The following is a 16,903-nucleotide window of genomic DNA, read 5'->3' as shown; positions in this document are numbered from 1 at the left end:
TTACAGGATGGAGTTGGCCCCTAGGGGTAACACTGCAGCAAACATGAGTGGGATCATGAGTGAGATCTAAAGGTCTTCCCTCAAGGAAAAAACTATTTAGGGATAAGCTCTCTTCTGAGTACTCAGACTGTAATGATTGTTGGAACGAACATGTGATAATTTCCCAAATTAGCAGAGATGGTGGGATTTGAAAACTGCATACAGCTGCATAAGCTTCATGAGTACTCACTGGACAGTGCTTTTCTGTTGACAAGCAATACTGAATCTAATGTCTCTGCCATACTGCAACTCTGGGGTCAGTTTGCCGGCTAGACATTTATTCCAGGGAATATCCTTTTCTGTATTAACCCTCAACAAGAAATACTCAGTTTCAAAGTCTTCCTGAAGTGGAATGACTCATAAATGGGGGCTTCCGACATTGGGGGTGGCTGGTGCTTTGAGGATGTTCTTTCCATTTTTTAATTTTGTCTGTAGTTTTTTAATGTGTTTTATGGTTAGGGTTAGGTCTCCCCAATGCAAATTCTTCTGCGGATTAAGCACCATCTTGTTTCGTGTACTAGAGTACAAATCCCCTTTCAGAAAGGCTACCTGTTCCCGTTTAAATACAGAATGTCCTTCACACTGTTAGACTTTGCCTTGGGATTATCCTCCTAAAATTCAGGAATGGTACGCATTATAGTGATCATCCAAATAAAACCTTTGGACACAGGCCCAACTTGCTTGTTCATAAATTCATGAATCTCAGTGCAGAAAATTGGAAGTAGATTGCTGGCAGAAAAAGGCGACTTGAATGGATTAGCCAAGTTATTTGTGGCTTACCTGTATGGATAGCCATGGTATTTGGAGCGGAATATCGACAGCAGGAAGCTGAAGAAAAAAACGACCAGACCCAATCCTACTAGGCATATTACTGGAAGAAAAAAAATCTATATTTTAAATTCTTTCAAAAAGCTATTATATCCCGTTTTAGGTACAATGACATACAGGCATATTCTGAAATATATAAGGTTAGTTGGGTCATCTCTCATTGCCCTTCTTATATCATCAGTGGCAACACTATCATCTTTTAAGAAAAACAGATTTCCAGCAGATTAGCTTTTCTTGACAGTACAAATAAGAAGAAAATGGCTATTTAGGAGAAAAAGAGAACAGAAGGTAGCAACTCGGAAAGCATTCCATGATCCTGAAATGTTTCATGATTTCAGAGCACTGGGAAGGATAGAAAGTGAAAGCAAACCACAGCATTTTATTTGCCCATTGTCAACAGTCCTCCAATCTTCAGCACCCAGACCCTATGGCATACATAAAAAAAGGAAGCAGAAGAATTAGCCAGGACTTAATACATTAAGGGGTAAACTAGGGAACTTTATGAATGTTTTCTGAATATTAATTGCAACTTTGGGAGTTTGTGTATGAGGACTGGACCCCTTCACTTACCATTTCTGTTGGGAAAAAATCCAACTTTTTTTTTTTAATGTTTAATGTAATTTACAAAAGTGGGATTTGGATCCAGCTTGGACTGGCAACCTATTAAAGTCCCCTGATTTCCATAGCAAAAAGTTTCAGTCCTAACTGTCAACCTGCCCTCTCCCCCTTACTTACTTACACATGCCCCCATTTCATTTTAAAAGCACACTTCTGTCAACTGGTAATTGCGTTAAGGGCATTGTACTGGCCTGGTAAAATGATAATTACTTTAGCTTTAAAGTCAGCGATCATGCCACTTCATTAATAGAATTTAATTTTCCAAGAAAGGCTTTGATGATTTCTAAAGTCGTTATATTAACACTCACCTTCCTACTAGACTTTTGCTATTCTTGTCAATTCAGGAATCCCTGCTACAACTAATTTCTTTCCTCCTTCAAAGAGAAATCTCTGCTGTTAACTTATTGTGACATCTTAGAATTTTCTCAGGGGGAATGTAAAATAAAATCAAGAGAAGATCTGGTGACAGAAGGATACACTTGTCAATGGTTCTCATATGTACAATTACAAGAAAGATTTAAGGTATATAAAAGAACTTTTGGTTTTGAACATTGTAAGACTGAGTTTGAAACAGAATTTTGTACAAATGATGAACATGTTATTGCTAAAATGTATAAACCTTTATTGAAATTTTAAACAGAAGAAGAACAAGTGAAAGAATGTATGATAAAATGGGCTAAACACTTTGGTTACAACATATGAATGGAACAGTGGGAGAATATGTGGAGTAAAGGACTGAAATTTACATTATGTTATAATCTTTAAGGGAATTTTTATAAAATGATGTACTGTCGGTATATGTCACCGGAAAAATTGTCTAGAATGTACAAAGGTATTTTCAATTGATGCTGGAAATGTGAAAAATAAGAGGGGACTTTTTACCACGCTTGGTAGTCGTGTAAAAAAGCTAAACATTTTTGGATTCAACTACATACACTAATTCAGAAAATCTTAAAGATTAATATACAGTTGAAACCAGAGATGTGCCACTTGGGATTGATCGATAAATAATTGGAAAAAACCCATGGAACTTTGTTTTTATACATGATAACTGCAGCAAGACTATTATATACACAAAGATGGAAAGATTTTACATTACATAAAATGGAGGAATGGATGGTGAAGATGATGGATCTCGCTGAGATGGCCAAATTGACATATTTAATCTGAGAAGCCATTAACTAAGTTTAATGCTGACTGGAAACCCCTTGTAGACTTTTTGCACGAAACAGAAAAAAACAAAATTTTGATGATTAGAAAAAAACAATATATTATAGAAAAAAATGAAAATCATGCTGTAACCAGAGTAAGAGGCTAATTTACATTTATACTTATAACTGCTGTGAAAGAAAATCAGAAGTCACTTCTTTATGGTTTTTTTTGTCCTGTACTTTTGTCTTTGTCTTTTCTTTCTTTACGTCTTTTCTTTATTCTAAATATTCTAAATAAATTTTATCTTTCTTGTTTAAAATTTTAATAAAGTTATTTCTAAAAAAACAAAACAAAACCAAAAAAAACAGAGAGAAATCTCTCCCAACTCCCTTCTTAATTTTTGTACAGGCTGACTGGCATCCACCAAAGCAATATCAACTTTCTGATTATTCTTTTTAACATTCTTTCTTATCCCTTCCTAGTTACAAAAATAGTTTATAAAATGACTGAAAGGAAGTTTAAATAATCAACTCAGAACGCAGCGCGTTTCAAAGAACTGGCTCTCTTTCGTGTTTTCACTTTTACTTATTACGATATGGAAAATGTCACTTCAGGTAGAAATTCAGTTTCAAGCATCCTCTTTGCATATAAGGGTGCCTTTTTCCTGAGATTTTACTTTACAAAAGATCTGTATCTGCTTCTTTAACGAGTGTTGATAGATAGATAGATAGATAGATAGATAGATAGATAGATAGATAGATAGATAGACAGACAGACAGACAGACAGACAGACAGACAGATAGCTGTTACTTAAATGTAGATAAATGTTCCCACATTCATATGTGGAAGCTGTAAGAATTTGGTAGTTGGGAAAAAAGTCAGTGCAGACAGAGATCTATAGTTAGCCCTTTTCAAAAGGTAGCATATTATGGTGGCGTGTTTACTGCCGCTCCCTCCCATCCACCCACCATTTGAGGAAGGCCACTGCTAAGAAAAATAAAGGGTGGGTATTTGTATAACAAAGCTACAGCTAGTTCTAAATGCTCCATAAGAACAGCTCTTCATGCTGTGTCAAGCAGCTTAGGAAACAGAAGCAGGAATGTATTTCAAGTAGCTTGTAGATCTCTGCTTTTATATTGCTCTTATACTGCCAATGTATTCACATTTGCAAAGGCTGTGGTGAACACGGGCATGGCTTGTAATAAACGGTGTGTGTCCATGGCAGTCTGCCGTACTTGCACTTATATTTTAATGGCAAGAAAAGAACTTATCTATTTATCTGATAGCATCAAACTACTTACTTCTCCTTTTCCCAACATCTCCCTTGGAGGTAGCAGCTTCATTCAAAAGAACCATTCCCATGGTGATAGCAGCATCGATATCATTGTTGTCAAGGAAACTATAGAAATGTTGAAGTTTTACCAAGCCATCAGTACATCTTTAACCTTAGCAGGTATTAATTTTGCAGTTAAAAAAAAAATTAAAGCTGTTTATCAATGGTAAGTGTATGGAGAGCTCTAAGGAAAAGAGAAAATATTAAAACAGTGATAATTCCTATGTACAATATACATATTAATGCTATTTCCCCTCTAAGCTACATTTAGATTATTTCAGAGATTATCAAAATAGAGTAAAAATATGTATAAGCAATCCAAGTATGCTAATGATATTTCATTAAATTAGGTAAGTATATAAAGTCACTAAACCAGTGAGATGCTTAACAACTCATGTACTAGTTCTGGTAGTACAAAATGAATGTCTCCAGGAGACACATACAGGGTGCATAAAAATAATTACATTATTTCTCTGATTATCTGATGCATGCTAAGCCACTTAGATAGCATACAAAATGCAATTTCTTAACCAGAGTCTTCAAAATAGATAGGATCTACCCTCTGTGCTACAAGAATGGAATAACATCACTGCAACAGCAAGTGTTTTCAGTCACTAGCCTTTGTATCCTCTTAACTGCCAGCTTTTACAAATGCAAACAAGCTGATAATGCTAAAATAATTTTAACTAATTTGTAAAGATCCTAAGCTGTTCATATAATTGTTTGAAAATGTATCAACAAAAAAGGCAACTCTTACAACTCGAATTAACATCTGTTCCAGTCACCCAGCCTACAACAATGCAAGTGGGATGGATGCTTTGTGAAAGCTGTTATCTATAGCTTTTTAAAAACAAAACAAACAAACAAACAAAAAACCCACTGGTTTTAAAACTGATCATTTATGTATTTGCCAATAAATCAAAATTGTAACTCTTGTAAAAAGCTTAATTCAGTGTTGTCCAAACTTGGCCACTTTAAGATGAGTGGACTTTAACTCCCAGAATCCCCCAGCCAGCCTGGCTGGCTGGGGAATTCTGGGAGTTGAAGTCCACTCATCTTAAAGTGGCCAAGTTTGGATAACACTGGGTTAATTCAACTTATTAAATTGTTTAATGTTAGGCAGTTCAAATTCATAAACCAAATTATCAAATTTCATTTGTGCTTATTATTAGCATTACTCTTTATCCTTCAGTGACTAACATGCACTGCCTTCACTTCTTTGTCTATCTAAATAAGGCCACAGAGAGGGTTACATGTTCATTATTTTTTCAGGTTGCTTGGACAAACTACAATGATAGGAAATCCAAAATTCATCATAAATAAAAAAAATTAAAATTTACAGGGAAGCAACAGCCTATTAAACATTTCAAAACATCCATGAATGTGTGTCATCAAAAAACCACTTGGCCTTCCATTGAAAAAGATTTTGTCCTGCAATCCCACATGTCCACTAGTACTACTGGGAGTATTTTTAGTTTTGCAGCTTCATTGCCAGCCCACCTCAACTACCTTTCTTAACAGTGAAAAGTGAAGTCAAAAGTCCATGGCTGCTCTGATGAAACTGATTATCTGAATTCCTTTCAACATGGATGCAATCCCTGTTTTAATTATTTGCTTGCTTCTATAAAGTACATTTTTCTTTAAATCATCCCATCCCTGTGAGGCAGATGAAATGTATACATGCAATTTTTAAAAAGTAACCATCAAATAAATTGAAAACAGGAGTCTCAAAATTGTTTGAAAATCAGCAGGACCTTGAATGTTTTATTTAAGAAAACAAGTTTGTAAATTCCAACTTTTTAGCTAGATGTATGCCTGAAAGTGCATCACAGTTACCAACCGTGGCTTTCTTACAGAATATGCAAGTAAAATGTATTTGAATGCTTAATAAAGCCATATTGCACCATGCCTTGATAAGCTTTTTTTTCCCCCTTAGTTTTCTCAATTAATAAAACTCAATTAAAAAAAAAATCAGTAGTAAAGATGGCAAAAGACATTTGGATGCCTGAGGCAGAAACTCCAGCTGGTGCCTCCACAAATATGATAATGAACTGAATAATCAAGAGTGCGATGTATTTGAAGGAGATGACTAAGTTCTTCCACTTCTTTCCTTCTTTTTAATAAGTTCTACCACTCTTGAATTTTGGTTAGTTATAAGGAGTTTGATAATTGCTTCAGAAACTTGGAGTGTATATATAATTTGGACAATTCTTCAGGTATTTTAATTGTTTCCTATATTATGACTTAGTTGGTAAGAGGCTTCTAGGTCAAAAAACGCTGAGGTGTTGTATGTACAATTGCTTCAAGATTTTGAGGGAACATTGTTTTCCTGATATAAAGTTTTAAGGATAAAATCCATCAAGAATGTTTATATGGCAACTTATTAAGAAACGAATGCAGATTCATAACATACTGGGGAGGTACAAGTGATCTGAAACATTGAAACTGAAAAATGATCAATAGACTACTTTCTGTGAGCCATCAGTTCCATTTTGGAGGCACCATCAGATAATTTAAAATTATGGATAACTAAAGCAAAGTTTGGGTAGTAAAAAGTTGGGAGCATTAGAACTCAGAAGTGGGCTATATACTCCAAAGTGGCAGAAGATAGTGCAAGATAAGCTGCCATCCTTCTCTAGTTCTCATTTCTTACCATTAGCTATAAGAGGTTATTTAAATGATAGAAATAAATTAATTTCATCAATGTCAGAAACTTTGGCATTTCTACCCATATAGTTAAAAAGACAGGAAAACAAAATTGGCCAAGTTACTCATTCATAGTATGTGAACAGGCAGGCACTTGGCCTCTTGTCCTTCAGGCAACTCAACTGGAAAATTGAAAAAGTAAAATCTCACTGAAAAACCAGATGCTACATCTGTACCAAGATATCCTGAGCAAATAAATTACAAATGTATAATTAAATTAAAGGACATTGGCTCATTATGAGTTAACTGCTCAAGTACTTGTTGTTTTTAAAAGATGAATGTTTGGCTAACTCTAAGACTTCTTGATGAGTCCAGATTGAACCCAACTCATCATTTATTAGATTTATTTAGTCAGGGAGTAATAATTACCCATGTTTATCAAATCTTGGCACCATGGAAGAGGTCAATGACTGCAAATGGAGCAATGAGGCCAGGAATGCTGCCAACTCCCTACAATTGCAGTCCCCCAATGGATTTTTCCTTTCAGCATTGTTTGCCGCTGACAAGAAACAGCATTCTTTGGGATGAACATCAGGACAGGATGTCAACTTTTCAGAACCTGTAGCCATTCCCAGGATGAACTACTTCAAGGTCCTATTGTTTTTCAAGGACATTCAAGCAAGCCAGGAGTAACAGCAAGTTTTCAATCAGGTCTCTATGGGATAGCTGCCCTTGTCTTAGTCCTTCCACTCATATGTTCAGCACCATATAGTTCTTGCCAAAACTGGCACAAAACACACCTTGACCATTATTTTACATACTTTATGACCAGGCCATCTGAGAATAAATGTCATCTTACTGCCCAAAGTATAAAACCATTGGCTCCAAAACAAAACTGTATAGGATTTACTTATGTTTATACTATGTGTTAACAGTGGAAAAAACCCACCATTCCTTATAGAAAAAGATGATTTGAGATTCAGTTGAATTATGTAGAATCTGGTTGTTTTGGTACAGAGCATTACAAGTGCTTTGCATCCCAAATGATATTCTGCTAAAATGTAGACAAATTGGCTAATTTCCTGAATATCTCTAATTGCAACTCAAGCAAGCTGCTTACTTGGACAACATTCAAACAAGTTTTGAAACAATATTGAGAACTGTGATGGGGACCCATGACCTTTCAGATGTTGCTGCACAACTTCTCCCAAGAGTAAGGAATGCTTAAAGTTACAGATCACTAACATTTGGAGGGTCACAGGTTCTCCATCCAAGACTAAAAAAACTTTTGAATTATCTAACCAAATGCAGGCTAACAAGGAGACTCCATTCTCTACAAAGACAAGAAAATGGCACCACAAAGCAGACATCTTATTACTTAGGAAAGATTAAAAAATAGGAACATCTCAATACTAACTGAAACACTTTATTTTAATTTCCAGTCATGGCACTTTTGATCACCTTCCTGCTATGTGCTTAACATAGGTTGTTATGCTTTAGGACTTGTCCCTGGATGCTATTTGTTCTGCTTCAGGAATATTTCTGAAAATTCCAAATTGCCCTCTATCAAGTATGTAGTCTGTATGATGTACTGTTCCTGTGCAGCCACTCAGTTCATCAATCTTAATTTTGGGGGTCAATTGCAATAAACTGGGGAAGGGGAGAGTGATTCAGAGGCTGAACATTGCAGCAGCTGTAGTATACTTGAATGATAAAGCACAACCTTCTTTTGAAACTAGCCACCACACAGCTGCTTCTATAGATGGACTGGATATTATATTTACAACCATGTTTATACAAAAGCCACTATATTTGACTTAAGTTCTTCAATCACTGTGACATCAGTGACATTTGGATTACATGCTCCGTAGGAATTGGCTGAAGAATTATCTACTATTCTGCACATGTTTCTTAGGCACTGCACAATGTTAAATAAATAAATAAAGGCAAGAATCCACATAATTTTTTTTTTAAATGCCTCTCATGTTTATTTTATAAATACCCAGGCGCATGAAGAAAAGGTATACTCTGATACTCAGATAAGGATAAAGAGAAAAGGTAATTAAGATGTGATAACATAGCCATTTTCAAATATTTGAAGGGCTGCCAGATAGATGGGGTAGCAATGCTGTCCTTTTTTGCTCCAGAGAGCAGAATCTGAACCAGTATGTTCAGTGTTGAAAGCCCAAGAAAGAAATACTTGATCAGGCATAAGGAAGAGCTTCTTGGTGGCATGATAAATGACTGCCTGGTAGGAGATTTTAAACAGAATGGATAGCCATCTCAACTAACAGTGAATCTGCTGCATCAGTGGGGGACTGGACCAAGACAGAAACAGGAATCTATAGCTCCCAGCACTCCTCCTCACTGGTGGTATTAGCTGAGCCACTGGCATTATCAGTTGCAAGTTTGAGTCTGCTACCAGTATAGAATAAATTTCTTCCTGAATATATTCCTAAACTGGTCCAGATTGGATATAACCGGTAATTCGTAACTTCTGCAATTTTTCTTCATGTAAAAATGAGACTCCATTTTCTTATGTTCTGTTTTTCTCTCTGCCAGACAAACACAAATTTTGCAAGATGTTTCCATGGTTTGCCATACATTATGAGAACCTTACATAGTTACATTACATTTCAAAATCCTAAGCTCATACTGTAGGACCCATTACACTTTCTTCTATCATCTCTTTGAGATGTTATTTTACCCAATCAGATATTTTTTAAAAATCATATATATGTATATTTCCATCATCAAACAGAAAAGAAACATTTTACTTTTTAAAAGTTCTGAATGATTTTGAAGAATGCATCTGAAGGTCATAGCTATATCACATACTGGTGCAAGAACAGAATACGTTATTCAGTAGACTTACAGCAGCATGGATTTGAAAATTGAGTACATAATTTAGTGATAATCAGGTTGTTTTTAAAAGTAACTGGAGTGCATAGTTCCAATAGGAATTTCAACCACTGCCATTCTTATCTTAAAAGAATATCATATTGTTGTTTTTAGAAGAACCTCCTCAAAGAAAGTTCTTATAAAGCTGGACTACTTCAAATGATCTCTGCTGCAGAGAATGGACACTCTTGCTAAAGCCATCAAATCCGTGAAGGTAAAGATTTTAAAATCCATTTCAGTCCAGCCCGGCCACAACAAACAGAATATGGAACTACAGCTGACTGGATGACAGACCACTGATTTTCAGATCTTTCCTTTTCAGCCAGATAACACCTGGGCTACTTAGAAAGGTGCCAATCAAACTGGTTGGAGAAAATAGGTTTTGAAAAGCTTGAAAATGAGAAACCATAACAAAAGTTGAGACAGAGATAGACAATTACACTTTAAACACAAAAAACAAAAATAAACATCACCCCCTGGCTATCTAGGTTTGTTGACTAGAGATGATAAAACATTGATTTGTCCTCTGAAGAAAGGAATATACTGTGGCTGACAGTCTGCAGAAGGCAAAACAAAAGCACACGGTCATCGAAGCCTATGGATTTATATAAAAGAAAATTATTTTATTATTCCGATTGTATTAACTGTTAAATTAGCTGTTTTGCTTCATTTCCTGCGTGGTTACCTGTTTTGGCAAATGACTGTCCATATTTGCTTACTGTCCCTTATGACTGAAAGGCTGTTTCTAAACATTTACATGATGACATACTGTAGCCCTGTACAAGTAGTCTCTTGCAGTCAAATAGGACTATATTGTGCTAAGGACATACATGCACAATTTTCATTTAAAAACCTTATGTTTGGTTTGATGATCTGCAAGATGACTGGAAGAACATTCAACTGAATGCGCTTTTAGCTGTATATGAAATCAGGGACTTTCATTTTGGGGAGCCACTGACTCAAACTTTAGCAATTATACCTGTCTCTGTGTTTCCTCATGCCTGTCTTATTGCCCTTCCCTTTCTCCTCCATTAATGCTTTCCCCTTGTTTTCTTTCTTCAGGCAAAGAATAAGATTTTTTTCTGTATGCTTTATGTATACTAATGGCTCTAAATAATGAGCAAATACATTCTTCAAGGGTTTTAAGTTTATACAAAGATAATGAAGGACTGAGTGGCTTTGAGGAAGTGCTCATAGAGGGACAGGACAGAAGATCAATTGTACAATCCAGTGGAATAAAAGAAAACTTCAGAGAGCCTCTTGGTACTTGACTGACTTAATCATATCAATAGCCACACTATGACAGACAAGGAAGTACATAAAACATCAATGTATTAGTGCTCAGTTAGCTCTCCAAGGAACTAAGCTATGTTAATGGTGGGAATGCTATAGGACTGCAGTATTTTTCTTGCAAAAGTCTAGACTGGCCAATTTATGGGTATCTTGCTTGTTTTCCTTTCTTGGATGATAACTGAGAAGCTATTTGCTTGGAATACAGGATTTTCTGGCTATTTTTAGGTTTAGAGAGTGAGGTTTGAGGGTCTTCTTTAAAATCAGATCCCAGGCTAACATAAGTAGAAAAATTCAAGGTATAGTTACCCATTTTCTGCTGTTTGTTGGGATACACACACATGCACACACACACCTTGTTTGGAAAACATGTAAGTGAGAAAGTAGACATTTTTACTGCTGCTATTTCACCAAGCTATGACGATTTTACTTTTGACCATTCTTTTTATTTTCTTTCCTTAATAATTAATTGTTTGAAGTTCAGTTGAAATAATCTGTCCAAGTTTTTAGGAACCTCAACCCCTAGATATTTGAAAGAGTGTTTACAGATTTTAATTCTTGATGATTCACTTAATATATTTTGAATTGTCATTTATGTAGAGAAATTCTGTCTTAGAAAAATTAATACTTAAACCTACTAATTTGTTAAAATTTGTGAAAATGTTCTTAATTTTAGAGAATTAATGCCTTAAAGTTAAATTAAATCAGTGCAATATTATCATCAAAATATTTATTTTATAATTATTAAAATAGGAATATTATCAAAAAAATTTAAAACATACAAATCCCACAGAGAGAGCAAGAATATCAATCACACTGGAGCCATCTAAGAATGTTTCCAGTTCCCAAAGACTCCCAGGCCTGATGACATAACCAGGTCTTGAGGGACTTCCTAAACGATAGCAGAGAAGGAACGAGCCTCACTTCAGGGAAGAGAATGTTCCACAAGGAGGGCGCCATAACTGAGAAGGCCCACTTCCCACTAAATGCAAGTCCCTGGCCGATGGAACCTGCAACATGCCTCCCCTGACAGATCGAATGGGATGGGCTGATGTAATCGGGGATAGGCGGTCCCTCAGATATTTTATAGATGATAGTTAATGCTAAGGAAATTTAACATGAAACATTCTAGTGTATATCCCATGTGTTGGAGAAAGTATAAAGAAATAGGTGCATATGTGGTGGTCTTATAAATTTGCTTATCTGTTTTGAGTGAACATTTTATTAAAAAAGGACAAATTACCACTATACTTACCGCTATTATATTAGATCCTAAGCTAGTCTTATTAAATTTTTAGCCAAAATTACACTTTAGATCATAAAGAGTTCCTAGAGTTTGGGATTTTTTTTTTTTTTTGAGGGGTGGGATTACAGCCAGACAGGGAGTGGAAAACAAGAATGGATTTGAAAAGTTTTATATGGTGGTAAATATGCTGGAAAAGCTTTCTAAAGGAAAAGTGTTCTGATTCAAGAAAACCAAAGTGAGGATTGTGAAAAAGCTTAGGGTGAAAGGTGTGGCAAAATGATGCAAGTCTGCAGTAAAATGAAATCTTATCTAGCTTTTAGTGTTATCTGAGCATATACTATGGGGTACAAACTAGTACACACAAACTTATTTGTTCAGATTTATATGTCCACTTATCTCACCACAGCAGTTCTGGGCAGCTAACAACAGATAAAAAACACCATACAAATAAGAAACAAAACACAACCAACATATACAATTCATTTTCTAATGAAAGCACTGGAATGCTGACAAGTGAAGGCCAAGGAATGATGTTGCCAACCTAATTTCTATTCTGGACTTTAGTTTAGTGTTGCTCATTTGAAAACTGGATTTCTCCAGTGTTGACATTACCTTTATCAAGGCTAGGGACATTTAAATATATAAATGCATATAAGCTGCTACATTAAAACCCAAAAGTTGGAATTTGAGCAAAGCAACAAGAATCTCTTTCAAGGTGGTATCATTACAAGTTCCAAGATGGAATATTGCTATGGGAATGCTCCATCTTATAAAAAACTAAAATTGGGCTTTACTGGAAACTTTTTTGTTAGTCATAATGAAATCCTATTCCTATCATCCTAGTTTTCTATCTACAGCAAGTATTATTTCCCCAGGCAATAAATTCCAACATGAGATGTTCCCTGCCTAAATTCTGAGACATCCCTCATGTAGTTTCCTCCCTTAAAGTCCAAAATATTCTTTCCAGTCAGCAGATGCTGGCTTGTGTAACTAAATGCAGTGCCCCAAAGACTTAAAGTAGATTCGGGCTCATTTCCCACCGAGATTTGAAGCAAAGAAATCTCTGTCTGTCTAAAGCTAATACCGAAGATATGAAATACACCAATACAGTGCTAACTGGTGACAATCTAAATCCTGCAAGCACATCACCAATAAATCTTTGCAAGGATAACCAGCCACAGAATTCTTGTGCATAGATTGCACAAACTCACCCACCTACCCATCTCCCTTGGAAGTTTCAAGAGCATGTGAATATCAAACAAATAAAAAGAAAAGAAAGCTCAGTTTAGTTTATGTAAGCCTATTTAATGCTGATTTCTATTGAGTCAGTCAGTTTTCTTGTATTTAGTCATTAAACGTTTCTCAAATGCATCTCACTTCAGGGATGATTTATTGATGGCTTTCTTAAAAAGAAACAGCCAACTCCATGCAGAACACCCAAAATATTGATATAAGCCTGCCTAAATATACAAACTATTATTTGTGGGAAATTACATACAGCACCTTCAGGCAATGATCATTTAACTGAGCTGGTGACAAATATGTTTACAGTACATAAAGCTTCATTCTCCATTGCACCTGATAACAAGTGATTGTGGCTTCTAGGAATGAAAAACAAAGCTTTACTCGTTGAAGATAAATGAGAACAGATGTTGAGGAAAAACGGCACTACGCTGCTGTTAAAAGTGACAGATTAAAAGTAATCCAAACCTAAAGGCAATTCCCAAAGTGCATTTAGTGTGAGTTTCTTTCCTTCGCCTTGAAAATATCTGTCCTTGGATGCTCCACGTACATAGAAATTGGGTGGTAACAGAACTTACATTTTGGAAAGCCTGACTTTCAAAATGCCACTGTGCAACTGAAAACTGGTTTCTTGAGCCTTATTATCCCTTCAGCCAGCTTTATAAACCCCTAAATGAATATACTTTGACAAAGTTGCCCTGGACTTCCTCTGATATCAACAAGACATGCAAGACACTTGATCCTGGAAAAGCTGCTGGATGGAAATAGCAGGAGGGGCAGAAGAGCAATCCCTGTAAGTTTACAACAACATGCTTTGAGAACATCTTTTTGAACACCAGCAGTGCCCAGAGCTGCCTAGGGCATGTTGCCAAGAAACAAAAGGACCTTAGAAGCTGGTGCAACTGAAATGATTAACCTGCTACATGTACAAGGTGTGACATAGTTGGCTTCACTATACACACCTATTTGTGGCTGCCATTGAAAAATCCTTGCCTTGTCAGTGCTCAGCATTTATGTATGAGGAACAATACCTCCCTTGCTTTCCCATGGATTTCAACTGTGCCCGGAGAGCTCAGATCTTGTCAGAACTGGACTGGTGCATTTCATCATTACACCTGGCAACTGAAATACTAGAATGGTAAAGACTGCTTGGCAGCAAAGCCATGCCAAAGTATATAATAATATGATGTTATGTATTTTTATTCACACACGTTTATTACAGCCCAAAGGCCAGATACAATCAAAGTATACAATAACAATCATCTTACATTTATATATATCTATAAAACAAAACAATTAATATATTTTAATCTAGTAATTAAAATAACAGTGCTAAAATATATCAAAGTAAGATACTATGTTGTGGAATTTTAACTCTAAATAATGGTGGAGCATATTGTACAGATGGTAGCACAAAACCGGACAACTTGGGAGGATATTTCTGGGTCTTTGCCTGAAAGGAGTAACATTAGATGGAAGTCACACTCTCTGCCAGGAAATCTCTTCAATATCAGGTGTGTGTGTGTGTGTGTGTGTGTGTGTGTGTGTGTATGTATGTATGTGTATCTATCTATCTGTCTGTCTGTCTAGAATCCTTATATAGGGAGCAATATAATAGCATATAGCTTAGTGTTTCTATTGAGCCATCTCCGCATGGACATAATTGAAGGTGCATGGGAATGCCCTTAAAACGTCCAAAAAGGACTGCTGAGGGCAATGCGTCCATTCTAGCTAGGGTGAAAGCTTTATGAAATTTCAGAATTGTAATAGATGTTAAATAAGAAGCTGGAATGAACCCTTGTGGTAGAAACTGACAAATATTGGGGTGCAGCACCTTACTTAAATTTGTTTGTAAATCTATATCCCAGATACGTTGTTTAAGGGCAGTTCTAGCATTATCAAATCCTAATAAGCCAGAGTTTGCATAGAGAAGCCCAGCAACTGAATTCTATCTAAGGCTTGTTTTTGCCACGATGATTTGAAATGATCCCCAAATACTAATGGGGCTAAACCTATAGGAGACAGTAGTAACTTTAGCCAGAAGGTAAGAAGAAGAAACCATGCTCTGGCATCCAATGAAACTATACCTAATTCTACCCTTAGGATGGCATTTTTAACACTTTTTGGCTCTCGTAAACTTATTTTGAATAGTTTCAATTTTATTAAGCTTTGCAAAGGAGCAAATCTGAGAGCCATAGAGGAGCTGAGGTATTAGCTTGAAAAACCTTGCATGCTACAGGGATATAATGGACTCCTTTTGAATGGTAGAATCTTACAATTGCTGATGAAGTGGGCTGTGCCACACTTGGTCGATAAAGGAAATGTGCATTCCAGAATAGAGAAACATGGAATTGCACTCCAAGGTATTTATAGGTGCGCACTTGTTCAATTGGGGTCCCATTTATTTGCCATTTATGGCTTTTATGATAGTGTCGGGCAAAAACTAAAACTTTAGTTTTCTGATAATTTATTGAAAGTTCTTGATCTGTGCAGAATAAAGCTGGAGTCTAAAAGGCACATGATAAGGGGGAAAAAAAAAAGAAACTGGAGAGGAAGAAAGAAGAGCATGATAGCGGTGGTAGGGTCGACTGTCCAGATGGGTGGGAATAATCTAATACAACTGTACTGTGATGGACTGGAATGGAGGAAGGGAAGTGAAAACGGTGCTCTCGTCTCCAGAGCAACGCTCTGGAGATAAGCGGAGAAAGCTGGCGCATCCCTAAACATTCCAGAAGATAGTAGAGACTTGTGCCTGGGAACTACTGGTCAGTCTGAGAAGATTCTGTAATCAAGCGCTAGCTAATAAACCTTGTTGATTGAACCTGCACGGTCTCCAGGAGTTCCTTGGGCTAGGCCTGACATGTACTCAAGTTTGCACTGCATCATTCTTTGCCTGGGCAGCCAGTTTTTCCTCCCCTCTCCTCCCCTCCCCCTCCCTTCCTCCTACCTTCCCCTTCTTTCTTAGTCTTCTCCTTCTCTTTTGCCACCAAACAATTTTCTTCTTTTCCTTTCCCCCACTGCAGGATGGCTCCTTAGAAGCCTGGTGGCAGTTAGTATGGAGAAGAGCCATCATAAGTTGCTGGATCATAGCAGGAACATAACTGATTGTCAGAATCAGATTATATTTATTACAGACAATATACTCCTTAACAACTCACCTCAAAGTCAGTTTTTCCCATATTTAGTTCAGGATATGAAGTAGCATAGAGGAAAAGAAAAGTTATTTTCTTGTAATATCTTATAATATTTTCCATCTCATCCTGGAAAAGTATCCATCTCCTTGAGAAGTCTGTGTGTACATGTGTTTGTGTATGTGTGTGTGTATGTGTGTGTGTACACATTCATAAACATATCTAAATACATATTCCTTTTCCACATGAAGTAAACAAATGCAATTAAAAGATTACTCCAAGTTCAAATAATCAAAAGGTTAAATTGAAACTTAAGCTTAAATCAATTCATTAATAAAAATCTGTACATGGGAAGGACTGAGACTTGCTGCTGGTATCTGAAGAAGGCCTGGCTTGTGTTTGTCTCTGCCCTGCCCGTCTCTGCTATATAATCAATCAATAATTAAGCAAGCAAGACTCTGACTCTTATATCACTTC

General features: G+C 36.3%; 1 protein-coding gene across 1 annotated transcript in view; it reads right to left on the bottom strand.

Moving 5' to 3' along the window:
* The window catches only part of TUSC3 (tumor suppressor candidate 3), a 127,946-nt gene that overhangs the window by 8,882 nt on the left and 102,161 nt on the right, over positions 1 to 16,903 (bottom strand). Inside the window, exons 8-9 of the mRNA XM_088131130.1 lie at positions 3,939 to 4,013; positions 820 to 910 (exon numbers count right to left, since the gene is read on the bottom strand). Coding sequence (XP_087987256.1) covers positions 820 to 910; positions 3,939 to 4,013 — 166 coding nt within the window. The remainder of the gene's footprint in view (positions 1 to 819; positions 911 to 3,938; positions 4,014 to 16,903) is intronic.

Source organism: Python bivittatus, unplaced genomic scaffold (assembly GCF_059951505.1).
Source record: "Python bivittatus isolate LINGU-HERP-01145 unplaced genomic scaffold, Pbiv_v1 ctg000070_np1212, whole genome shotgun sequence".
NCBI lineage: Eukaryota > Metazoa > Chordata > Lepidosauria > Squamata > Pythonidae > Python > Python bivittatus.
This window is presented reverse-complemented; position numbering and strand designations above follow the sequence as displayed.